The sequence below is a fragment of the Athene cunicularia genome, assembly GCF_003259725.1.
Source record: "Athene cunicularia isolate RWA chromosome Z unlocalized genomic scaffold, athCun1 chrZ_part1, whole genome shotgun sequence".
Classification (NCBI taxonomy): Eukaryota; Metazoa; Chordata; class Aves; order Strigiformes; family Strigidae; genus Athene; species Athene cunicularia.
The window spans coordinates 23,018,377-23,045,039 of NW_020799142.1; the positions used below are offsets into that span (position 1 = coordinate 23,018,377).

A 26,663-nucleotide genomic window follows, 5' to 3' on the forward strand; every position below is an offset into this window, starting at 1 on the left:
TAATGGATGAATTAGATGAATGACAGAATTTAATATCTCTCAGCTAAAACAGTGACAGAATTCACGAGCACACTTGCAGCTTGGGAAGCCACAGCAAGTGATCCACATTCATGGGTAAAAGCACATCAGCAGTACAAACATTTTAAACCAAAGGTTAGACAGAAGGCTAATACAAGTCCCCAGTCCAGAGCATCTGGGATCTGTCAATCCTTCAATTGCTATCACCAACTTCAATCAATGCAATAACCACACAAGCAAAATTAGTTTCAGAAATCCTCCCTGTCACCCTCTTTTCCCTTCTCCCCAGGAGAGATGTAATAATCCCACAGGAATGCAGACGTTGCTACCTCCCAGTAGGTGCGAAGTGCCGCATTCCAACTACATTAGCACAAAAGTAGCCCAGAGCAGGAGTGAAAGTTACATGTTGTGCTGAAAAAAAAAAATAAATCAGACACCTCCACACTTTAGTACAGAGGACATTTTATTGTCCCGAGTAACGAAAGGGGGCTGTTCAACCCCTGCCCATTTGTTTAAATGGACACAAGTCGCCTTGCATAGAGGCAAGTAAGTGAGGAGGAAACTTCAGGGAGTTTGTGTTGGAGGCAGCGCCCAGCATGCCCACTGCCCGGTCACCTCTCACTGCCACTCTAAACACAGCTACAACAATATTTAGTCCAACTACTAACCCGTACCATTCATGGACAGAAAGCTGATAGAATGTGCCCATAAGAGCATAAACTATACTGACAAAGTTTCATTTTATGCTTAAAGCACACACTGCATTTTTAAAATACTTTTAAAAATGTATTTATTTATTTATTTTCTCCTCCCTAAATTTAAACACGTTTTGAACCACATATGGTAAGTTATGGTTTAAAAGAATTATAGAAAACATATAAATGAATCAATTTTTTATGACATTTATAAAACCCCTAAAACTTATTCTGTGATGGACAGCTCTCACTTCTCTATCTGTTGGGGAAGGGGAGGCAGGACATGGGAGGCACTATATAAGTAACTTAAAAAAGGAGAGGAAAAAAAAACCACACCTAAGCCAGAACAAAAACCAACCAAACAACAAAAAGTGTTTCCAAAGTTTCCACAAAGATAACAAGTATGCCTGATAATGATGTAATGAGAAAGAATTAAAAATAAGCCCCAAACGTTTTGTCCAAAAAGGAGTTGAAATTAGCCTGTGGCCATAAGAAGTAAAACACCTTCTTGTACATTTTTTACATTGTTGTCATATCACTAAGCAGCAGGTTTATGGCTTCATTGTGCATTTTCATACCTGAAATATTTAAGAATTTCTTTTAAATGCAACTATAATTTTGAATGTTAGTAATGTTCAGGTTTGAGAAAACAGCATCCTAGTAGTAACACTACTAGAATGAGTTTCCTTAACACAGTTCCAGCCTTACACTAATTTTTTAGCTTGAAAAAAAGTGATACTCATAAATCCGTTTTAGCATTCTTGCTAAATGCTGAAGAATGGACTACATAAAAATGCAGCTCAAGGTCACAGAAAAAGTGTTGTAAGTTTAAACTCTATTACAGTATTATGCATGCTTAAGCTAGGACTGGTCACACATGTGATTTTTCAGTTAAATGTACACTCTTATTGAAAATGTGCATCTCCAAAGTTTTTCCCTTTTACAGGCACACATGCACTTGAGTCTTGTATAAATAATTTTTTTTAAAAAATCAAAGTAATGTATTTATGGTAAGATGCATAATATTCTAATCCCCCAAAATTCACAAGTTCTGATAAATAGCTTAAAGTGAATATTAAGTCCTTTCTGAAGCCTGACTCTATGAGTACTAACCTATTGCTTATGTACTTTTTTAGCTGATCTTCCAACACATATCTGCTGAAAGACAAAGTCATAGTGTTGAGAGGGAAGAGAAAAAATTATTATGAAAACTGAAAATAAAGATCTTAATTTTAAATAAATAATTATACAGAAATCCACTTCACTCATACACTGTAAGATGCAAGACAGATGTAGTTGCAAGATGGGACCCAGAACTTTCTAAGTCGTCTTATGAAAAAGGCCTAAAAGAAAATTAATATTTTGCCCTTGTACAAAGTTAGGCTTGATGCTAGTTGGTATGACTGAGTCTGTTCAGACAACTTGGTAATAGAAAGCAGTCTGAAAAATCTAACTAAAAATCTAATCTAAAAACATCTAAGGTGCATGAACAATGGGACAGGGAATAAGAGTTTGAACATTGCTGCTACATTACCTGAAATGAAATATGCCAGCAATGAGGGTGGAGAAGATGGGGAGTGCGCAGTCAGGACACAAAGTGAAAAGAAGTGTCCACATAATACATCCTTTTTGCAATATTTGTTCATCATAACTAAAAGTAATTCTTGCTCTAAACTTAGTGTTGAACTACAGATCAATATGAACTTGGGAAAAAACATCAGCACAGAATTCTGCTTGTGCTTTACCTTATATTCACAAGAATTCAAGTATTTAGCTTTCTGAAGATGCCTTTATTTTCTGACAAACTGTACTGAACCAAGAATTTTATTCTGTGTTTAATGCAATTCTTTAGCCAGATGATCTTTTCTTGCATCAGAAATGAAGGCTAGGAGAGATGAATTTGAGTTCACTTTGTCCATACTAATGCTGGAACTGACACAAGGGATCACAGTGCACAGACCCATCCCAGGCTGAGTAAACAGGCTGGGAGTCCTGCTGTCTTCATTGCTTCTCAGTTGTGTGTATCACACAGAATCATCTAGGTTGGAAAGGACCCTGGAGATCATGTAGTCCAACCGTTCGCCTAGATATCCCAGTTACTGGGTCACAGTACCCAGCGCTGACTTCACTGCATGCTGGACTCAATAGAAGGTGGAAGGACAATATTCAGAAGGAAGTCAGTAAGGAAAGCAGAAGAGTTGAATCTTAAATACTAGAAAAGAGCCTAAATTTTGTTCCTATACCTGACAAAATGCATTACATAAGATCTCTACCAAACCTCCAACTATTCTGCAAATCATGAATCTACATAGATTACAATATCTTTTCAAAAAGCAGAAGAAAACCCAAGCTGCCTCACATTGGTATAGCCTCCTTTGGCCTTGGAGATCTGAATGGGACACAGTAAGAGCTATTAAGGCTACCACAAGTTGCTAGCATCTGGCTTAAAGTTCCACCTATTTCCAGATAAGAGTGTGGCCTTTTTCCATTGAAAATAAAGTCACAGTTCACCTAGCTTTTCCAAACATTAATTTGAGGACCTTCTTCTCAAAATACTTTGTCTACAGCTATGTTTTTCCTCTCTTCCCCTTTTCTTTCCAGTTTTCTGATTCCACACTTGTATTGCAACATTTGCACTTGTACAAGTAATTAGAATTATGTAAAATTCAAAGAAGTTTTAAAGTCTGATCTCTTCTGATTCTCTGAAATCAATTTGTTAACTTTACTAAAATAATATAAACTATTAAGTTTCATGTTGAATTATTTTTTTATTCCATACTAATACCTTCTTTCAAGAGTAGGCCAAAGCACACTTACTAAAGATAGAGGTGTTTTTATTTCATTAAGGATTATTCTTAACCTACTGAATCAAACAGAGAAAGTGTTTCTCTTTGTGAAACACAGAATTATGAAAAATTAGAAAGAAATTAACTAGCTTTGTATTGTTTCTTTCAAAAGCCTCTGCTGGAACATATAATTTCAGAAACAATGTCTCCCTTTTGCACTGGCAAAGAATTATTTTATTCTACAAATATGGTGGAAAAACACTAATTCAGGCATTCATGTTCTTTGCAGGACCACTCTGCAAACTGGCAGGACAGTCACAACTCTTCCCACAGCTGGAAAAATCATACCCTGCCACAGATACCATTAAACACAGGAACTGGAGACTGTTTTCAGAGCTAAAATTTCAGGATATATTTATCAATTAACTTAGAAATATTTAGCACTGCCTTTCACATTTTCTTTTCAGGAAGTTTCTGCCTTCTTTCAAGGAACACTATGTGTTCTGTTTTTTACAAATATTGTATGGCTTTTTACTCACTAACCTAGGTGAACAAACCTAATAATCTCATTTTATTATTTTTCCCATCCAAAAATACCCTACACTTCCTATCTCCTGTGGACTCCAGTAACACTTCAATGTATACCTCTACAGTGATAGTAAAGCTTTAGCCTCAATCTGTGGAACAATGGGAATTCTCTTATTCATTTCATAGTCTGGTATTTAAAGAACATATTTCAGATGTAAGTATAACTAGAATCTTTCCAATTCATCCTTTGCTTGGTCTCTCTCCTTCATTGTTGCTATCCAGCAGTATGTATCACTGCACTTCAGAAGAGAATTAGCTGTCAAAAAAGTATAATCTGGAGAGCATCACAAATTACTGTGACAAGGAATTACATGGAGGAGATGTTAAACATGGTTCATTCAACCTTACTGCTTACCCCAGAACTATTAAGAACTATTAAGAATTACTACTGCAATGATACACTATAATCTTACAGATTTTCAATATTATCAAGGTGTATTTTTCCAACTTCAACTATTTACCAAGTCAAATACATGAACCTAGACACAAAGACATTAAAATAAAATTATTTTAAAATAAAATCCACTCAACTCATCCTATAAACTTTGTCCTGAAGTTAAACATTTTTTGTACAAAAATACCTGTTGGAATATATTTCCATGTTTGTGTTAACACAATTGCTCTTAGAAGACGTCAAGGTACATAGCTTTATGGCACTACCAAATACAAGGTAAGGCATAAAAGTCACAGTTGTGCTCCAGATATATTTGTGGTTAGTATCAGTTCCCTAAACTTACGGAACATAAAATGCAATCAATACATAATCAAAAATCCTTACCGCTTTGTACCCCGTATCTGTTTTGCATGCTTTTCTCCCTGAAAACATTAGGATTCCTTGCCAGGATAGCCTGCAGCAAGACCGGTATATCTCCCTCTGGATCATCACTGCCAAGGTTATCTTTCAACTCTCTGGAATTGTGGAAGTAAGCAAATAAAGAGGCAAATGCATTTTCAAATTATAAGAAACTGAGTCAAGTAAAAAGAAAAAAAAACAAACCACCAAAACCCCCCAAAAAAACCCAAACCAAAATGAAAGAATACAAGTTACTGTTAAAATATAGGAAAAAAACAAGTATGCAAAGCATTGTTTCCTGCCTCTATTTTTTTTTCCCCTCTCTTCTTTAAGGAATGGCATAAGAGGTATTCCTACTAGTCTTCAAAATTATTTTCTGTTACTAAGCACATATATATACATGGCTGTCATTTTCAGACTACTATAAAAAGCTTTTTATGCCCATTTTCATATTGTGATCCATAAATGAAAGCTTTGTCCAAACATCAGGAAAGTATTATTGTAGGAGCGAAAAGAACATATGCATGAAGGTATAACATTCAGGTTGCAGCCCAATGCTTTGAGAATCTTTTATTCTAAAAGGGGAAATTGGCATATCTTTGACATCACAGTATTCCTTCTGAACCATAAAAAAAATGTAATGGATTTTCTACAAATGCAGCCATGCTTTCATTTACTGTTTGCTTTGAGGACTTTTAAAACCTACTTCCCATTTGATCAAAACAACTGACTGGAACATGTAGGAAAAAGACAGGGCTGTCAACATAAGACAATTCAAAGGACATGAGGGAAAAATTTCAAAAAAAACCACCAACAAACAAACAAAAAAGGAATACATTAGCATACTTCCTGGTTCGATTCTTAAAATATTTGAGTTCAATACCTAATCAGACTTGATATTGGTCTTACATGGGTATCTCAAAAAAATTTGGGTTTATATAATACTGGATATATAATTTGTCTACGAGTGTTATTAACAAAAGTAGTACACGAATGAATATTGCACAATCAACATCACAAAGTCTGCAGTCCTAACTAGCAAGAATGGAATAAGCAACAGATCTATAAAATAACCTCCACAGCTATGTATAAGGACTGCCAGACAATTATTAATGTTCTGACTGACTGAAACATTTGACTCCTATATAGCAGTCATCTGCTAAACAAGCCTAATGAAAAAACTTGCATCTTCTGATTTTCAGATTCTCACATCAGTTAATTTTTCATTTCAAGGAATAAGGATGGTGATGATACAGATAAAGCTCAAAATACATACATGTGATCTGTTGACACCTGATTGAGACTGTGGACGAGTTGTGAAACCAGATTTTCATCCCTGCAAGCCAGAAGGCAGTTCACCTCATCAGCTATCCGTCCATTGAAAAGCAGGCTTTTTGTTGTTGTAGCAGGTAAAGGTGATGGAAGAGGCAGCTGGTTCAAAACTGTTATCAAGAAACAGAAAGGAGTTCAGAATCATTTTATGAAACATAAGCATACAAATATGGACAACTTCTTACTCCCTCATGTGATGAAGAAAGAAAACTTGACCACTACATTTAAAATATTGGAAGATTTCTGGATTTTATTAAATCATGAATACATAGAAAGGCTGGACTCTGTTTTACACAAAGTAATGCTGTCGAGTCCACAAGTTATATTACTATATTACTGTAAATATTTAACTACTAATGCAAGTACTATGAATAAAAACATACATTTAAACATTCCAGAATATTGCTGGTTAATATGTTATGGCAGCTTTCTCTTGGAGCCAAAAGCACTGATAACAGAAGGAAATGCAAAATACTTGTGGTTGTGTGCAGTACTGGAGTACTTTAAGTTTTCTACTGTGATCTTCAAATTTAATGTGTCCCCACTTTGTATGGTCAGGGTAGATAAAACAAAACACACCCAAACCCAAAAAGCTCAACCCACCAAAAAAACAAACAACCCAACAACCAATTGAAACCACTAGTTAAATTCTCACTTTATTCTTCTCTTGTATACTTCTTTCTATGTAAGTCATCTTCTCAAGCAAAGGATAGTATTGCTTGGTATAATCTCTAAAATGTCAATTCAGTCAGTATACCTATTCACAAACCTTGGTAAAAAGATGTAAAGAAAACTCCTATTTCAGATTATAAATGAGCACACTATAGTTTCAGAGGGCATTCTTAGGTCTACAGACATAACAAGGAAGTATACCGTATGAGAACTCTTGACAATGACTGGCAGAGCTACACAGACAAGAGGGGAATAGGCCAGAAGAGGTCAAAATTTTTTTTCTATTTTTAAAACGTTTTTCTAGAAATTTTTTTTCTATATAGAAAAGTCACTTTCATGAGTCGACAAAAACAAGCTGACTCTAACTTGAAGGTCCCAGGCTGATTACAACTCCAAGATAAAGTTTTTAATTGAACCATTAGAAATAGCATCAGAAAAAGCAGCTTATGTGAAATACACTCTTTTGGCTCTTTTGTATTTTGAAGTTCTTTATTTAAAAAAGTGGCAGGGGAAAATTCCAGTATTTTTCCCCCTATATAATATGTAACATTACTGTATTTAGAAATAAATTGCAATTCAAATAGAAGTGTCTAATAAATTTAAAAAGGTAGCTTTCATGTCTTGCATCAGATCACCCTTCAATGTGCCAGAAACTTGGAAAAATTAGCAAGATCAGCAAAACATATTTATTAAAACAGTATACATTCGGCTAGTTAACCAGCCTACTCACTCCCTCTATTCATCATGTCCTCCACGGTTTTAGGACAACAGTTTTTGCCCATATCAGTTCCTTCTTTTCACACAGAGAAAAATAAGGTGAAGCGTTTACAAGCCTTTCAGCTACTCCTGAGTTTCTAAACATCAGATAAATGCAACAGAAAAAGAAATAAATGCACCTAACACAAGGGCTAATTTCACCAAAGGTAGTTTAGCTTTTTAAGAAACTCTTGCTCCAGGAGTCTGAACAGTGACTTCTACCAGTTAAGTATTTTGACTTTCTTTAGAAACTTACCCGCAAATAATGCTGGAAAACTACCCATAGTCCAGAAACTCATTATTTGCATCCTGATGGCCCATTACTAGACATACATAATTTTTTATATATATACATACATACATACATATATATATATACACATACATATATATATACACATATATATACACACACACATACATAATGATATGTATACACATTTTTTATAATATATGTATTTTTATATAATATGTATGATCTCTATATATTAGACATATATAATGAGATGTATATATATATACACACACACACATATTTAAATACAGAAGCAGTATCTTCTAATTTGGTATTTCAGAGTATCAGAAGGACATAAAGAAGTAGGTTCTGTCCTGCTTTTTTACTGTAGGCAATTAAATTCAATTACTGGATATATACTTTCCACGTCTCTTGCAAACTGTCCATATTTCAACAGTATAATAAAAACAATGGCTCAGAAGCAGCACCTGTGTCACTGAGCCCAATTATCCTCAGACAGACAACTGAGCTATACTCTTTCTCACACTTACAAACAAGATGCATCTTTGTCCCAACTGCTCTTATTGCAATGCTTGTTCTAGGACCTCATTATAGTAATAATAAATCTCCAATTCACTAGGAATTTATTTTTGGTCACATTATAAACATTTGGGTTTGTGCCAGTATCGGCTTTTAATGTAAATAGTTATTTTCATTTTGTCTTCCTGACTTAAAGACAGTACTCACACCTCATCTGCTCCTTTTGTAGGCTGAACAGCTAAGAAAGAAGACTCATAGGTTCAGCTGCTTCTTTTCATTCTAGCAGTCATTCTTTGCAGCTATAACTTAGAACAACCTTTTTGTACCTGTCCAAAACTAAGGAATGCAGTTTCAAGTACATTCAGTATATTCCACAACTCTTCAGTTAGCTGAGCATCAGTCTAATCCTCTCTCTCTCTCTCACCCCCTCCTTCAGTGATGAGATATATGTTTTAGAGAAGTATTTTATCTTTTATATGTCTTTATTTGTGGGCTACCCAGATATGCTACTGAATGACATTCCAATCAAAAAAGAAATTCCTTGTTTCAGCTATCCTTAAGAATTTTTTAACCTACTTTTCATCTCATGTTTAAATTAGCATGTATTATTTGAATGATTTTTTTTAATTCAAGCAATAACAAAAGTAATATTTTTAAGGTAAAATCTAGTTTTGAACAGATTTACCTCTAAAAAGTTTTAAAATAAAACTATTTTAAGTATTTTGAAATACACAGGTATTTACCAAAGAGGTACAAAACAGTATAGCAAGTATAAGAAAAAGAATAGTACTTACGGTCTGTAAGACTAGCAATCCCTGCAAGAGTAGTGATGGGAACATGAGGCATATCCCCATTCATCCTGAAGTTCTGGGATAGTAGTGCCTACACAGATATTTTAGTTCAGGTGCCAGCTATCATTACTTCCCATCTCCCAAGCACTAAAAACAAACAACAAAAAAACACAAAAAACAAAACACCAAATGAAAATTCTGTTTACTTTTTCAGAATTTTAAATTCACTAACATAAATGAAGTACAGATCATATCCCCAGCTGCATACTAGATTAATTTTGTCAAGAGTGAGTAGAACAATGTAGTTTTTAAAATATCAAATGTTATTAAGCAATCAAAAGGCAAGCTTCTGGTCTCAGCAGCAGAGCCCTTCAAAAAAAAGATACAAGATAAAACAATCAAAAGAAAATTTGCTCACATTATGCAGTACTAACCCAAAAATTGGTAACAAAACTTCTATTAGAGTTCATACTGCAGTGGATAGCACTTAATGCATAACCAGTTTAAGTAATTAGCTGCTATGTTCACTTCCCAGTTTTGTAAAAGGAAGTATTTTTCACGTACTAAGGTTAGCAAAAACAAAAAGAGTAACTTACAGATGCAAAAATCAAGGAGTAAACTAAGTGACAATTACAAAATATTAGTACTTTAAATGTAGTACCTATTTCAAAAGTGATCTGAAAGTATCTCTTTAATATTAAGCACTGTCTGGTCAAACCACTACCAGGAACTGTATCACTCTCACAACAGAAAGAAAAGGTTTATCCACCATTGAACTAGCTCATTTATTTCCTGTAAAACAGCACAGTTTATATTCAATTACTGAAAAAGGAATTTGTTCACTCAGTTTTCACTAACTATAGAGATCCCAACTGTAACGAAGACCACACTGCTAATTAAAAAAAAAAAAAAAAAAAAAAACAAAAACCAAACCAAAAAACCCCAAAAAACAACAAAAAAAACCCCACTCAAAAACCATACCACCAACCAACAAAAAAAGAGGCCATCACAGTAATTTCAAATGCAGTTGTAAAGCAACAAAAATTTACAAAGATCATACATTACAATCTACTATTATACTTAATGAAATGTCAAAACCTGAACATGGTATTTTCTGAAGACAAACAAAATAAATTAAGGGATTTGAGATATATATATATATATATAGATAGATATATATATATATATATGTATCTATTATAGAGAGGCACTTGTGTTAACAGTTTGGGAAATAGTAAAGCTTCTGTAAGCATTCATGTTATTTACTGAAGATGCTGAATTCATTATTTACTTACACTTAATGTTACAAGTCAACATTTTTGATTATTACATATACAATACATACAAACCAAAAGACCACTGTCATTTGCTTAGCAATTTTTTACCTCATTCTCTCTTATGCCACACCAACACCACCACATAGGACATCACTGCTAATAAATATGTAGATTCCAAGCAAGAAAAGAAAACCCAATGTTATGAATCTTCTTCCTGCTCAAAGTTTTCATGAAACACTGTATTTAACTTTCCAAAGGTTCCCTACCTACACACAACTGAATTCTTTGAAAAAAATACCAACATCGAGGTTAAACAGAACTGACAATGACTTGACTTCCTTTGCTGCACCTGCCACAGTCTCATTCTCATCACTAAATTATATTTGTTTATTTTTAAAAAGTACATTACAGATACAGGAATCTAGTTAAGGAAACTGCTACAGATAAATATTTTATGTGGGCTGTGGTGTTTGGGTTTTTTAATCCAGGAGAAAACAGCCTTCAAACACCCATGGCAGTTTCAAATGCTACTCTACACTTGAGGTTTTTTACCTGAAATGAATACCAATAGACATTTCACTGGTTTCTAGTTCTATAAGTAAGCAATTCTTAAAAAAAAAAAAACAAAAAAACAAAAAACCAGGACCTGATTTTTCCCATAAATGAGTCTGCAACAGCAAACCCATGGCACCTAATACTTTTAGAATTTAAGTTTTCATTGAAAAGTTAGTAATGAAAAAATTAAAGAAACACATTTCACACATAAATTATATGTACAATTAAAAGGTCATCGCCAATAATCTTTTTTCTGCTGAATGAAACTGCATCAAACCTAGGCCATGTTACTAGTATTATTGGAAATCCTGTATGTAACACAGAAACAACGAAAAAACAAGATAAAAAAAATCTGTTAACCTTCCCTTCCTGATCACCTGGGAAAGCTGTAAACATCAGAGGCTGTCACTACTAATTCAAGTTCTTTCCTGGTATTACTGTCACAACAATTATATGGTATTCAATAGGAAAAATTCCTCCAAAACTAGACACTTATACTAGAAACCTTTTCCACAGATATGTACAAGAAATCTGAACTGGTAAACTACAGCCCTGAAAGTGGAGCAAGTGCAGTGAGCTAGGATGGTCAGGGTAGAGTACTCTCTAAGTAAACTTTCTTTGTAAGAGAGTAGAAGGGGTTGGTTTGTTTAGCTAACAAAACAAAGGTCAAGAGGGGATGTCACTGCCCTCTCTAAGGCAGACAAGGAAGGTTACAAAGGAAGAATGCTACAGGGCAATGCTAACACAACAATAAATTGGGGCACGAATGCAAGCAAGAAGAAAATCAGAATAGAGCTCACCATCAGAGCTGCCACTTTCTGGAACAGCATTCCATTAGGAGTAGTAGAGATAAGCAACACCACTACTTTAAAGATGGAACATATATATGTTACAGAAGGGACAAGATGTGGTTGCCTTCATCAGCTGGGAGCCAAGCACAGTGATTCAAGAACTCTGTCTCTTACACTTCCAAGTTTTTCTAAGTATGATGATGTGAAGTAAACAGATGAAAGTAAACAAAAGACAAAGAGAGACTGATGGGATTAAGTGGCAGGATTAGTTTAGACAACAAACATAATATGAAGAAACCACATAGGAATATCTGGGTCCAAATATTACATCTGTTGTGTTGACAGCAAAACTTCATCTGTTATACAACTGGCAAACAAGGTGGGATTCAATTCCAGAACTAGTGACTGAGATTCAGTGAAACTAGAACTCAAATTTCATGTCACTGAGAACATTATTAAATTCACTCATTTAAGGAATTTGAAATATCAAACAATTAGGGGGAAAATACTGACAGCTAAGATGAAATAGTTTTCATACAAAACATCAGAACAGTATGAAACAATTAATGGCTTGACTGACAGACAAGTTTTGTTGTTCAGGGTTTTTTTTCCCATTCCCCAGCTGCAACAAAAGTTAAAAGTACTACATTGTAGCAGCTCACAATTAGTCAAGAAGAATCAACATTTTTCAATATTTTACATTATTAGCTCTGTACAGTAACTATTACCAGTAGCACAACACTTCTAGCTCAAGACTTAAAAAAGTGAAACTGTTAGTTGTACTAGCTGAATTGAGGAAATCAAAGAACTGCTGCACTGGAAAGCTTTAACCAATGCATCAGAATGTAGTGTAGTAGTCTGAACAGAGAAACAGAAATCCTGTTTACATATGCACAAATGACATACTGCATATTCAGTATACATGTATTTAGGCTCTTGCTTCGTTTTAAGAAACAACAGTTATTGTAAAAGACATTTCAGGAAGGAAGTAACTAATGTGCACAAAGGAAATGATACAAAGAACCTGTCAGTGAAAGGAAAACAGTCAAATGGCAGAATATATTGAGAATAATATATGAAAAGGCTATCATCATAATACACAATTATAAAGTGAAGCCAAGCCAAAATGGCAATAAAGTAATATTAAGAAAGTTTATGCTATGGATAATAAGTACACATTTAAAGTGCTACTTCTGTATGCTATCTTCTTCTCTTTTTTTTTGTGTCAGTTATAGTCTCCTTTACTACAAATTAATATTCCTCAAAAAATTCCTATCAAAATCTTAAATTTAAAATGTTGGATTTTCATGTTTCTGTAGGTTTGTAAAAAAAGCAAATTGGTAAAACAGCCCATAACATGCACATGGAAAAGACTGTCTTCAGTGGCACAAGGTTTGGGCTGTGTCATGTGGATTCTCTCTGCAGCTCATCTCTCTATATGTTCTGTATTTCTCACCATAGTACTGAATTAATGGCAGAATGGAAAACTAAGAGAAAAAAAAAAATCTCCTTAGAGAGAATGGACAGGCATGGGTAAAATAAGGAAAAAAGAGACGATGAAAGTAAATTGTGAACAATGTAGGTAAAGAGAGAGTGATTGTCCAGTGAAAAGATGAGAGACTACAGTCAGGAAAAGAAAAACAAAACAAAACAACGACTCCATAAAAATTCTAAGAAAAAATGAACAAACTGCAATAATATTTTTTTCAGATATTGCAGCATCTAACTATCAATGAAACAATAAGAGGACTCTAACCACTGGTTAACATATGAAGGTTCAAGCTCTGCATGCATGAAATGTTCCTATTGGTTGAAAAACATTCTTGTCTTCTCAAAAAAATACCAGTTCTTTCACAGCTTAGCTATGTGCATGCATGAGAATGACAGGAAACAAAATAAAGGGAAAAATCTGTTTATGTGCAGTAATACATATGCTCAGTAGTAATGCAACCAACCTCAGGATTCCGAAATTTCTTATATACATTTAAGTGCTTCATTCCCCATTGTGGGAATATAACAGAAGATTGACAGGGAGGACTGTATTTAATACTTCTATAAGTAGTTTTCATCCCTTATATGTCCAGTATCATTGTACTGTGGTAATGGCAGCACCATGATCAAAGCTGATTTCTTCAGCTGCACATGAAGTAAACCAGTACAACTCATGTATTGGCTATTTTATAATTTAGTTGAGCAGTGGATTTTTTTTTTTTTTTTTTCTTTTAAAGCAGCAAACATGCCATTAGAAATTAAAGAAGCCTTGCCTCATAGCCAGTTGTAAACTTTCACATTTTTCAATTATCTACTTTTCTTACTAGTTACTACATGAATATCTACTAGTTATCAGTCTATGAACTGTCCTTAAAAAAACTCAAGCAACCAAACAAAAAACACTTAAAGAATGAGGGAGAGGGGCAGAAAAAGAAAGACCATATTCTAGTTCTCATTTAAATAGGATTCCGTGACTGAGGTACATGATATGGATTTACCCACAAGAGGGCAGATTTCTGGTTTCCATACCAGACCTACAGTTTGATACATAAGTTTCCAGAACTAGATACTTTCAAAAATACTTTTAAAAATACTGAAGAAGAAGATACAGTTGCCAAAACAGAGTCTAATTACCCGGTGGGGAGGGGGCAAGGTAAGCATACACATTCAAAATATAAAGCATCTTAACACTAATTGAAAAGTCTCAGAACAAGTCAGTATTGGAAATGAACAGCAATTAATCACTGATGCAGCTGTCTACGGTCAAAATAGTAATGCAAGAAACTATGAAGCCACCTGGTATAAATCAAACAACCAAAGGCGGATGGTAAGTTGCAGCATGTGGGGGGAGGTGAAAAGGGGGTGGGTGTTGGAGTTAGAAATCGAGAAGACTCATTATTAACAACAAAAGCCCATGAAAACACAGCAGCATTTATAACACCAGGAAGTTCACAGTATAGACAAAATTGCCTTCTACAATACTGACTACAAAAAAATTAAATTTCAAAATACAGAAAGAGAAATCCCAGAAGCACAAAACCAAAAGAAATTCAGTGCATGAGTGAAATCTGTATGTTTGGTTCATAAAGTGATCAGACAGAATCACTGACGCTGACAAAGCAAGTGAAAAATGAGTAAGTTTGAGATAAAAATTAACTAGTACAATTTCTAAACTAACATTACCACCATGTCTTTTTCTAAAACTACTCCAACAGTAGGTGCTCAAATCACTACAAAGTTTAACCACTATAAGTAAAGAAACCTTAGTGAGAAGTACTGTACTGGGCCAACTGTATATTGCTTCTGAGTATAAAGCAACCCTTAGTAAAAAATTTGAAAGCAACCAGCCTCTTCCTCTGTGTCTACTGACACATTCCTTTGATCTCTGCTGTTTTATTCGATAACAATGACACTGATGCCTCTGCTGCCCATGTGATAGTAGCAGCAGTGACACCGCCATAAATGGCAAGAGAAACAAACCCCAGTGAAGGTGGTGGAAGCATACACTGCATGAGAGGTCTGGCAATTCAAGGAAAGATGCCCCCTAATGCAGGAGTACACACATTTATATCAGGGTAAACTAACATAAAGCATAAATTGTGCTTTACACCTTTAATAACTCTTCCTGGGAAAAGAGACGAGGGGAATTAACACAGTTGAACCACCACCACCACCAATTTTTTAAAAAACAAACAAACAAACAAACAAACAAACCCAAAAAAAACCCCACCCCACAACTAAGCCATGTGCAGGGAGCACATACCTATGGATAGCATGCAGTTTCCCTGATCTACACAACACAGATACTTGGATCGAGTGCACCCTCGATGACACCAAGCTGTGTAGTGATGTCACCAAGTGTGCTGATGTGTCACCATCACCATGTGTGCTGATGACACCAAGCTGTGTGGTGCTGTCAACACGCTGGAGGGAAGGGATGTGCCATCCAGAGGGACCTGGACAGGCTGGAGAGGTGGGCCCATGAAAACCTTATGAGGTTCAAAAAGGTCAAGTGCAAGGTCTTGCACATGGGTCGGGGCAATCCCAAGCACAAATACAGGCTGGGCAAGAAGTGGAATGAGAGCAGCCCTGCAGGGAAGGACCTGAGGGTACTAGTGGATGGAAAACTAGTGGATGCAATGTATGTTTGCAGCCCAGAAAGCCAACCCTATCCTGGGCTGCATCAGGAGAAGTGTGGCCAGCAGGCTGAGGGAGAGAATTCTCCCCCTCTACTCCACTCTCATGAGTCCCCATCTGTAGAGCTGTATCCAGCTCTGGGGCCCACAAGTGTAAGAAAGACATGGACCTGCTTGAGTAGTTCCAGAGGAGACCACGAAGATGGATTAGGGAGCTGGAGCACCTCCCTTATGAGGACAGGCTGAGAGAGTTGGGGTTGTTCAGCCTGGAGAAGCCTCTGGGGAGACCTTATAGCGGCCTTCCAATACATAAAGGGGCTACAGGAAATATGGGGAGGGACTCTATCAGGGCATGTAGGGATAGTATGAGGGGTAATGGCTTTAAACTGAAAGAAGGTAGATTTAGGTTAGATAAAAGAAAGAAGTTTTTTACTGCAAGAGTGGTGAGGCACTGGAAGATGTTGCCCAGAGAAGTTGTGGGTGCCCCCTTCCTGGCAGTGTTCAGGGCTGGGTAGGATGGGTCTTTGATCAACCTGATCTAGTGGAAGGTGTCCCTGCCCATGGCAGGGGGGTTGGAACTAGGTGATCTTTGAGGTCTCTTCCAAACCAAATTATTCTGTGATTCTACATGAATGTCTATCAGGAAGCACTGACTTTCAGCATTACCTTGCAATTACAAAGGGTAAAAGTTCATTAGAATGAGTGCCAGCAGCATTAGGACTTTTTTACATTAAAGCCAATTCCCTCTTTCAAGCACAGGAAACTTTTTCTTTTAGTTCATTTTATTTGATATAAAAATTAGAAAGCACTTATAAACAGTGTTCTGCACTTTAAAAAAGCATCTCAAATATTTAATTTGGATGCCTTAGCACAAAAAGCTCTTTAAAATGAGACCATATCAAGTCTTTCATACACAAATAAGACATTTAAGCAGCCAGTAAAAGCGTAGTCTTTCAGGAAACATAACCAAACATAACATGACCCAAAGAATTGCAGAAAATCAGATTATATCTACAAAGTGTTGTGATGGTCAACAAACATAGCTTATTTCAGCAAAAGAGAATAAAGTAAATCTCAGAATTACTAATTTTCATGGAAACACCCAACACATCAATGGACTATGAACTAAGAATACTGTTCTACAGGAAGGTGTATTTCCTGCTATTTCATTAGAGCACTAATGCAAAACAGAATCTGTTTAAAGAGCCTTACTGTTAGGCAGCTCAGTTGTCTTCTTAAAACGCAGGGATTAAATTTAAGTGAATATAACACTAAACTTGCACAAGGTTACAAAATAAGATACTGCTAGCTTTTTCTCATTAGAAAAGTGATACAAGATCAAGTCCTACAGATACAGTACCAAAACACAAACCAAGGAAATGGTACATTTTAAGAAGTTAACCTGTATACAATACACATTATTTTTGCAGGCAAAATTACACTGATAGCTATTAGACATGAAATTACCTTAGTAGGGTAGTTAACTGTTTCTGCAAAATAAACCAGCCAAAACTTCTGTCAGGGAGAAACCAGTTATTCAGGGGTTTATTACTGCTCCTTTCCCACCTTTTTAAGCAACAAATATCATCTTTATGAGATTCTCCTTTCATGTCAAAGATTCTGACACTACTGAGAGCTACTAAATTCTTTTTGTCCTGCAGAAGCAAATGTAGAATTAAACTGTAAAAATGTAATTCTGCTTGGCAAGCAGATATTAAGCATAGCTGAGAAATGCAAACATAAAGGGAAAACCCCAAGCTACTTCACCAGTTCATACATTTATTTCCCATCTGCACTACATGTTCCACATGCAACTTTTATTCCAACGAAGAAAGTACATCTGCAATTGTGCCCTTTTTGGTGAGCACAGCCCTTTTGCTTGCTCAGGCACACATGCAGCAGCTGATATTAGATACAGTTCATTTTACTGAAACAAAATGGCTAAGACATGTAGAAGAGCAAGAGCAATTAAAAGGGTTTGTTAAATCAACTCTATCAAATGGATAACACTTCAGGTTGCAACACACATCACTGTTAACAAAATAGTTGTGACAGGTATGAAAGAGGAAGTAGCAGCTTGGGTTTTTTCAACATTTTCTTCAATGTCTTATTTATGTTAGCTGGTAGTAGTACTGCCCTTTTCTAAAAACAGTTGTGTACTGATATACTTTTATTTTAAAGACTTTTCATCTTTAATTACATTGGATCTTAACCAGGCTAAACACCCAGTGACTAAACACTAAACCAAAAGCTATTTAATTTAGGAGTCTTTTCCAAGTTTTAATCTTGCATTTCTGTCCTTGAATACTCTCCATAACCTTCCCAGTCACACAATTTTTGCCTCTTTCTTGACTCTGGATAACAACAAAAATCCCTCCATGCTTCTTTAACGCACACTGAGAAAACAGGTGTGTGAGTATAACACTTCACTAGAGTTCCACAATAAACACCAGTGTAAAATTCTATATATAGAGATTTAGTATGTTGCATTTCAAAAGCACCTCACTGCATTTTTACATTGCAATTAATATTGACCTATGATATGTCATTCCCTTTGTTCTAATACTCATCTTGTTGCCTGTTTTTCAACTTAAGTTCCATGCACATTTAAGAGCTATATAGCACTGCAGATGGTTAAGATGCTTTTTGTCTGAGTTGCTGTATTACTTCCCCTCATCCTCTCATCACAACAATGCAACTACTCTGTCCAAAGGCTCTACAACAACTCTAACACACCTAGTTTCCTCCCCTAACATCAAATCCACTCTCACACCTCCCAGCTGCTAGATGGAAGAGACAGCACATGCTGCAGCCTCTTCCTCAATGGGGACATAAGTATCTATCCAACAACCAATTTTCACAAACTCAACTATCTTGAGACTTTCACCCTCTGTAAAAATGTAACTGAAATCAGCTGATGCTTTCCAAAATCATTAGACTGAGGGACTTACAGATAAACAAGTGCCCTGATCATTAGGCAGAAAATTATTAAATGTTTTTATGTGCAGAAGCACATAAAGAGCCTTGCTTGTACTGTCCTACTATACACATTTGCACAATTACTGGCAGTGCAATTATTTCTGTAATTTTCTAGCATTTACTACACAAAATTTGTACTGTTTGGTTCATTTTACAAGAGGTAGCTTATATTGCTCATGTAACGTACAGGTAAGATATACTTTCTCTAAAGGAAAGTATGCTAACAGTTGAAAGACAAAAAAAAATAATGCAGTTTAACATTTTAAGTAAGATTACTAACATCTTGCAAACCCCATATTGCTTGGAAAGATTGAACACGAGAGTAAAAGTGATTTTTTTAAAAAGTAGATGCACTGTTGGTATCTAATAAATAAAATAATTGTGTAAAGATACTTCAAATGTGAAAATCTTCTCCTCTTGATAACTGATTTTAGCTAGTGTTTATATTCTAAAATCGAGGATTATCTAAACTTTTTGGCATGCACCATCCAACCTAGCAATTCTAAAAATGTAGAGCTCCACGAATTTGTGAACACAGAAGTATGATTACTGTCAGGAGTCCTCGACTCTTCATGGTATTCTTAAAAATGATCTTCCTATTCTAGTTAATTAGCATTCCTATTAACATTATAAACAAAGAGATTATCAACAAGCATGTTAAAACAGTATCACTAGTCAGCCAAGATACTCCTTTTTCCCAATTGCACACGCAGTCTGGTCACTAAAGGCTTTTCTTCACATCAACATTATAGTCAGCTAAACTTTTGGAGCACAGTGAACTCAAAGACATAGCATAGGAAACAAATGGACATGACAGCTGAAAAAAAACCACATTAATTCAAAGTTATTAATAAGCCCTGAAGCATACAGCACACAACATCCAGAGGTATTGTGTTGGAATTACTGTTAATCAACTAAGCTCAAATCATGACCAGCTCACCATGAGCAACTGGGGCTAGACGGTAACAATCAGGTATCTCTCAGTATCTAGAAAAATATTATACTGGGGTATGGCCTTTGTAGGGCCATCTAGGGACGGATTCATACAGTTACCTCATAAAGTGCCCTGTGTCATCCTGAACTGCTCTTGCTGGTTCTCCTCTGTCTGCACCACAAACACAATAGAAGTTTCTTAAGCTCACAAACTGTGCTGAAAAGAGGGATGCAGTTCCAAGAAAAGCATTTCTTTAAAGTGGTGTCTCACCTTACTAATCATCTTCAATACCCTACCCTCAATAGCTTGCAGATGTTACAAATCTAAACCAAAGCTACCTAAAAACTGCAGCAATTGGTTTGCAAAACTGCTCAGAGGTTTAGTCAAGCTCACAGCTTCAATCAAACTTAACTTCCCAACTTTCAAATTTTCCGAAATTACCAATGTCACAGCATAAACAAAGATTCCATCAATAACAATCAGTTAGAATTTTAAAATTATGATGGCCATGCACAAAATATCTTGGGGATTTTTAATGTTTGACCAGTCCGTGTTAAACATTTTCAGTGCACTTCCAGCGGGTATTGCAGCAGTATGAAGAAGCACAGAATAGCTATCAACAATGAAAGCACACTTGTAAGAGATAATTATTTGGAGCAAAACAAAAAGGTAAATATTTGTGGATAGGACTACCACAATCCAGTTAGTATAAAATGAAATCAATGAAGAACACTACTTTGAAGAAAATCTCCTTATGCATAGAAATTCTTTTTTTTTTTTTTTTTTTTTTTTTTTTTTTTTTAGAACAGTCTTAACTACCTCAAAACCAGTTTGGAAATTTTCTTCACACTTAAGTAGAATTCACTCAATGCAACTTAATTTTCCAGCAAAATAAAAACAACTGAATTCAAGCCTCTAATTCTGAAAGAGAATATAATGTTTAATGTAGCTCAACTAAATCACTTTAATTCCTCCTGTTAATTTACATTAAAAGCCTTAAGTGTTGTTATGTAGACAAAGTATGAGTAATCACTTTATTTCTCATTATAAGGACAAAGTTACACAGTTTGAAACAGTTCAGCTGAAACAGTTCAGCTCAACACAAATAATACACCTGTGAACCAGCTTTTTCTTTTTTTTCCAAGAAATAGAGAAAACTCTTAAGCTTCACATTGTAAATTTCTATCATAACTTCTGATACAAACTTATCAATCAGAATAAATGTGGGCAGAACAAATAAAAGGAAACAGAAGATTCACTATGACATTTCAAGATTGAACCACTGTCAGTCTAGAGGGAGAACCATATCAAAACCAAGGCATACCCCTGGACAGCAAGTGAAAACACTGCAGGTCATACAAAGAGATTAGATGATCATGATGATCATGAGTAGGCTTTATTTGACTTTAAAGAGCAAAGCAGGATCATAATCCATGACACAGAAAACTGAGAAACCTTCTCACTGAGGAACTGTGCTAAAAATTTCACTTTATTTGCAGACTATTTTGAAAGCACAGAACACAGCTATTCTGTAATGGCTACCTCCTCCTTCCACAGCAATTCCAAAAGGCACAAGGCTAGAGGAGGCAAAGAAGGTCAAAGATCTTACAGAACAGTGTATGAAACTAATATGATTACCAACCAAACAAGTTAACCTCTGCTGACCTTTTTCCCACATCCAAGATTTATTTTTTAAGATTTCATGTATTTGTATTCTTGTCTGGTTTTGTCCTGCTCCTTTAGGTCTATGTTTCACCAGCTGTCTTTCACAATTCCCAAGGATGAGGCTGAGTCACAGTTAGAAAGCTGCAGCTCAGTTCCCCAGACAGGTGGGCATGCATACATGCATGCACACATATAGAGACTGGGGAATAAGATGGAAGAATGAGTTTAGATATATGCAATCAGTAACTACAACTGTGATTCCTGTCCCCTTACAGAATGGGTCTCCTGCTGACTCAGAGGACAGCACAAAGACAAATGAATAAAAAGGAAAAGTTACACTTCCCAAAACTTTTACAAACACAGCTTTTAGTTGACTGAAGACACAACACAAAAACTTAGTTTCCTGTCCTGCATTTCAACTGCTTATCATTTAGCTTGTGTCTATGTATTAATTTCATTTCTCCATAAAACATGGTCTGCCCATGTAAATATTTCTGTAGAGGTCTCCTTTTCAGTGTGCAACACAAAGAACAGCAGAAAACAAGTCACTTTAAATTTCACAGGACTAAAAATCACTATCAAGCTAACATAGCAATTGATCAATGCCTTTTAGTACCAATGAAGTATACAGTCCACAATAAACACCAAAGACATTGCACATACTCGTTTTCCCTTCTGTCTTTTCCCCCCTTCTCTGGGGGGGAAGGAAGGACTAGAGGACTACTACTGTGCTCATGCATCCATGATTTTGCGTGTATCACCTCTTCTACCCAAAATCACAGAATGGTTGAGGTGGGACTTGATCCCTGCGGGTTATCTTGTCCAGCCTCCTGCTCAAGCAGGGACACCAAGATCAGGTTGCCCAGAAACTGGGGTGGGGGGGTGTGGGGTGGTAAAAAACCTTTTTTTATAAAAAATCCATGTACTATATATTTTGTTTTCTTTAGCAGCAATCTTTATTATACCTGGCATATAACTACTTGATTTACTGTACAACAAAATAAATCCAAAGACAATTCAACTATTTAGACAACATATTTTATTAAACTGAGGAAGAAATTGTTTCCCAAACTCTGAGGCTCCCTATTAAAAAAATAAAAGTGTAAACAATCTATTAAGCAACATTATATTAACAAAAGTATTATTTTCAACTGCAGAATACACTATTTTTTCAACTCCTCTTCTAAAAGTAGTCCATTTTCATTTTAAAGAAAAGTAGTGAGACTTTTAGATTACAAAGGCCCCACGCAAAGTTGCATCGAACGTTCCTAATCTTGACATTGACAGTAACAAAACAAAAACTTTCCCTAATGTTAACCACATTAATCTCTCTAGACCAAGCTACAGTTAACATATAACCACACACTACCAGTACATACAGATAAGAAGTTATCAGAAGATAAAAGAGCATCACTAATTCAGAAACTGCATTAAATTCTGCAATGATTTAAGTCTACACTTAAATTTGCTTGTTCCCCAAAGCTATTCCATGCTGTAGTTTTTACTTCTGCCTTTTAATCCTATTCATGTATTACTTTGACAGAAAGCTGAAACTAAGTTACTTGCATGAAGAGAGCTGACATGTACACTGACTAGTCATATTTAAAAATAAAAAATTAAAAAATCCCTTTTACTGCAAGTAAAAAGAATGACCAAAAAAATCCCCAAACCCAACACAAACTAACAGAGGTTTTTTAAATGCATCTTGCAAAAAGAACTGGGTATCTCAACACCTCCAACAGGAATGGTCTTTTTAAACAAAATTAGAAATATCCATAATGACAGAGGCATTTTTTCCTCTGTGATTAGTGGATGCAACAAAATTTTCACTATTCTATTCACAGATTCATGGAACTGGAAAAGATTCAGCTTCCAGCTTTAAGTGCCAGTACCTGATATGAGCCACAGGCTTCCTATTCTTCCTTTGACAAATATGAAGACCTTTGGTTAAATAAGCTCTCTAAAAAAAGATGAAGTGGATGAGCTGGAAACACCAGATCCAAGGACCTAACTTTTCTACCTCCCCAATTAGACTGTAGCTATAGTTTAATACAACCACGAAGTTATTCAACCTGGATGAAAAAATGTAAGTTCATCCCCAAAGAATACATCTCCAACTGGAAAAGCCATGCCCTTTCTAACTGAAGAAGAAAAAAGTAGTGAAATAGTTGTGTGCTATCCTAAATTGCCAGTCTGCATTACAGTAGTTTAGATATTAACCTGCTATTCTATTTTGTTGCATTTTCATTTAATACACATGCAGAGTTTTATAAATAACTATCCTGAATAGTATATAATGACAAAGCTGAGCTTCAAATATAACATGACATTACCATTACAAGATGTTATCGGTCACTATCTAATCAAAGCTAACTACTTCATCTGCTACTTCTGTTGGACTTGCCTTCCATTTCTCTACTTTTGCGGAATATGAAACACAGTTTGCAAATATGAAATTATAATAAAAAAGGTAAAATCTTAACTACAGTTGCTAAAATCGGTAAGAGAAATGAAGAGCTCCAATAAAATCAAACCGTTTCCAATAGGTTATACTGCTGGATAACAGTGAAAACCTACCTGTTCCTAACATCTCTCCTTTTCCAATAACCCTTCTCTTAGATCACAAATTACAATGCCTTTGTTCTGCTGAAGTAACCATTATTAACACTCAGCATACAGATTCCCAAGCAAAAGTTCCAATTCTTCCACAATACCATTTTACTGAATTTTACATGCCTGAAACTTTTTTGCTGGTTTCAAAGCAATGGTCACAGCCTTTGCAACTGTTGCAGAAATTTATATGGCTGCTTGTAATGACCATCTAACTTCCCCTAATTCAATTCAGTCTTCCAGCAGGACTTCGCAAGTGAGTACCTTCTCCCAAAGGAAATTATTTTTATTTGTCACACAAAACTTGTTAGTACATCATCCAAAACTTGAATGATGCTGAAAATTGCATTCCAGGTTAAAAAAAAAACCAAGCACAGCAAACCCTACCATCATCACACACAGAAAGACAACATCTCAAGATACTGGTTCTGAGAAATGCCTTGCTAGGCCTCACTTTCTCTTGGAAAAATGCAAGTCCTTCAGAATTATTCCTCATCACAAATTTTAAAACTAGACGGAAAAAAGACTGGAATTTCCATAGCTCTTGAGCTGATTCCGAGTTCAGAAGGCAATTTTGGTATGTAGCCTTCACAAGCCATGCAAAACCTCTAATACAAATGCTATTTCAGTGTCCAGGATATTATATGAGACAGGCAATCCTGGAAAGCTGTAAACAGTCAATCACTCCCATAAAATTTCCATTAGTTTTGTCTACTTCTTTTGAAGTAAATTTAGTAAGAAAAATCTCACTGCTTATTAATACATAATGGAGAAAATGGGTTTCTGATACTAAAGGAAAATTGAATTCCATTGCATACCATACAAGAATAAATTCTAGCTGGAAATAAATTTGACGAAATAATCTGAGGAAACCGGAAAGGTTCACACTACCAGTCTCTAAAATGACAATTCGCTCTGTAGTCATTTAGGGCACAGTTCTACTTCAAAAAGTATTTAGGAGACCTAGCTTATCTTTTCTGAATGATGATGTTTACTGTACAGTAAGTACAAAAAAAAGAGAGCACAGCCACTTATAAAGCAGAAATTTTATCAAATATTAAGCTCCAATGAAATACAATGAAACCCACGATAAGTTTCAACAGCTCAATAGTGATGTTTTCTTCAGCACTGTTCATAAGAAACAGCAACTTTTCTCAGTTTCTGTTATCAGCACAATCTTTTACAACTGTTTTCCTTTTAGAATTAATACATCTTCTGTCACAGTGAGATCAGACATACATCTAAATCTAGTTTCTTGTTATCAAATTTATTCCTTAGAATGAAGTATCAATGCAGACTGCATGCTTAAGGACTTCAGGACTTGGCCTTTAAGCTCAAAGCACTGTTTTTCCTCTGTGGCAGAAAGCTGTCATCACAATTTCCATTAACACACCTAAGAACTTTAAAGCTGCCCCCAGTAACTTACTGAATACTTAATGGCTTTCCAAGGAAAAATAAGAGGAGTGAAAAAGATATTTTTAATTAGTAAAATTAGCACACATGAAAGGACATATTTTTTACAACCACCACATCCCATAAAGCTGCCTATATATGCTAATACAAGAGCTTTAAAAGTAAAAAGGTGATGAAGTGTCTAGGCAATAAATTGCCACTTCTGAAATATATGTCGGACAAGAAGCAGATTTTGCACTTCCTGGCAGTAAAATCTATGTGAAAGATAAGTTACTGAAGTCAGGAAAAAACATTATGAAATAATTTTGTCATAGATAGCTCGCACTTATCAGCTGTGCTGACTTGCACAATGCAAGTACATTTTTCTGTCTAAGGGAATTATGTATAAAAAAAAATACAGGGACCTCTGGAGGCTATCTAGACCCATGCCCCTGCTTGGAGCAGCATCAGCTACAGCAGGTTCCTCAGGGCTGTGTCCTGTCAGTGTCTGAGTAACTCCAATGACAGAGTCTCCACAACCCCCCATATTCCAACGTCTGATCACCCTTAAGTCAGGTTCTCCTCTAAATGGATTTTCTTGTACTTCAGTTTGTATCCATTGTCTCTTTTCCTGCCACTGGACACCACCGAGAAGAGTCCAGCTTCATCACATACCCAAGAAACACACTGATAACATCTCCTTGAACCTTCTTTGCCTCAGGCTGAACAGTCCCAGCTGTCTCAGATTCTCCTCAAATACCAGATGCTCCAATCCTTTAACTATCTTCATGGCCCTTCACTAGACTCACTTCAGTATGTCCATGTCTTTCTTGTGCTAGGGAGCCCAGAACAACCCAGCACTCCAAACATGTCTCACCACTGATGAGTAAAGCATAAGAATCGTCTCCCTTGACATTACGGCAACCCTCTTCTCTTAATAAAGCACAGGATGCTGTTTGTCCTTATTTGCCACAGGGAACATCACTGGCTCACATTCAACTCTATGCACCAGGACCACCACGCCCTCTTCAGCCAACCTGTTTCTCAGCTGGTTGGCACTCAGCCTGTACTGTGGCATGGGGTTATTCACTGCCAGGTGCAGAATTTGGCGCCTCCCTTTGCTGAGC

At 35.8% G+C, this 26,663-nt stretch overlaps 1 protein-coding gene across 6 annotated transcripts in view; it reads right to left on the reverse strand.

The window, feature by feature from the left end:
- The window catches only part of NIPBL (NIPBL, cohesin loading factor), a 158,535-nt gene that overhangs the window by 95,942 nt on the left and 35,930 nt on the right, over positions 1-26,663 (reverse strand). For all 6 annotated transcript variants that reach the window (XM_026865324.1, XM_026865322.1, XM_026865321.1 and 3 more), the window contains exons 2-4: positions 9,210-9,353; positions 6,157-6,322; positions 4,866-4,996 (exon numbers count right to left, since the gene is read on the reverse strand). In XM_026865324.1, the coding sequence (XP_026721125.1) occupies positions 4,866-4,996; positions 6,157-6,322; positions 9,210-9,273 (361 nt within the window). In that variant the 5' untranslated portion in view covers positions 9,274-9,353. The remainder of the gene's footprint in view (positions 1-4,865; positions 4,997-6,156; positions 6,323-9,209; positions 9,354-26,663) is intronic.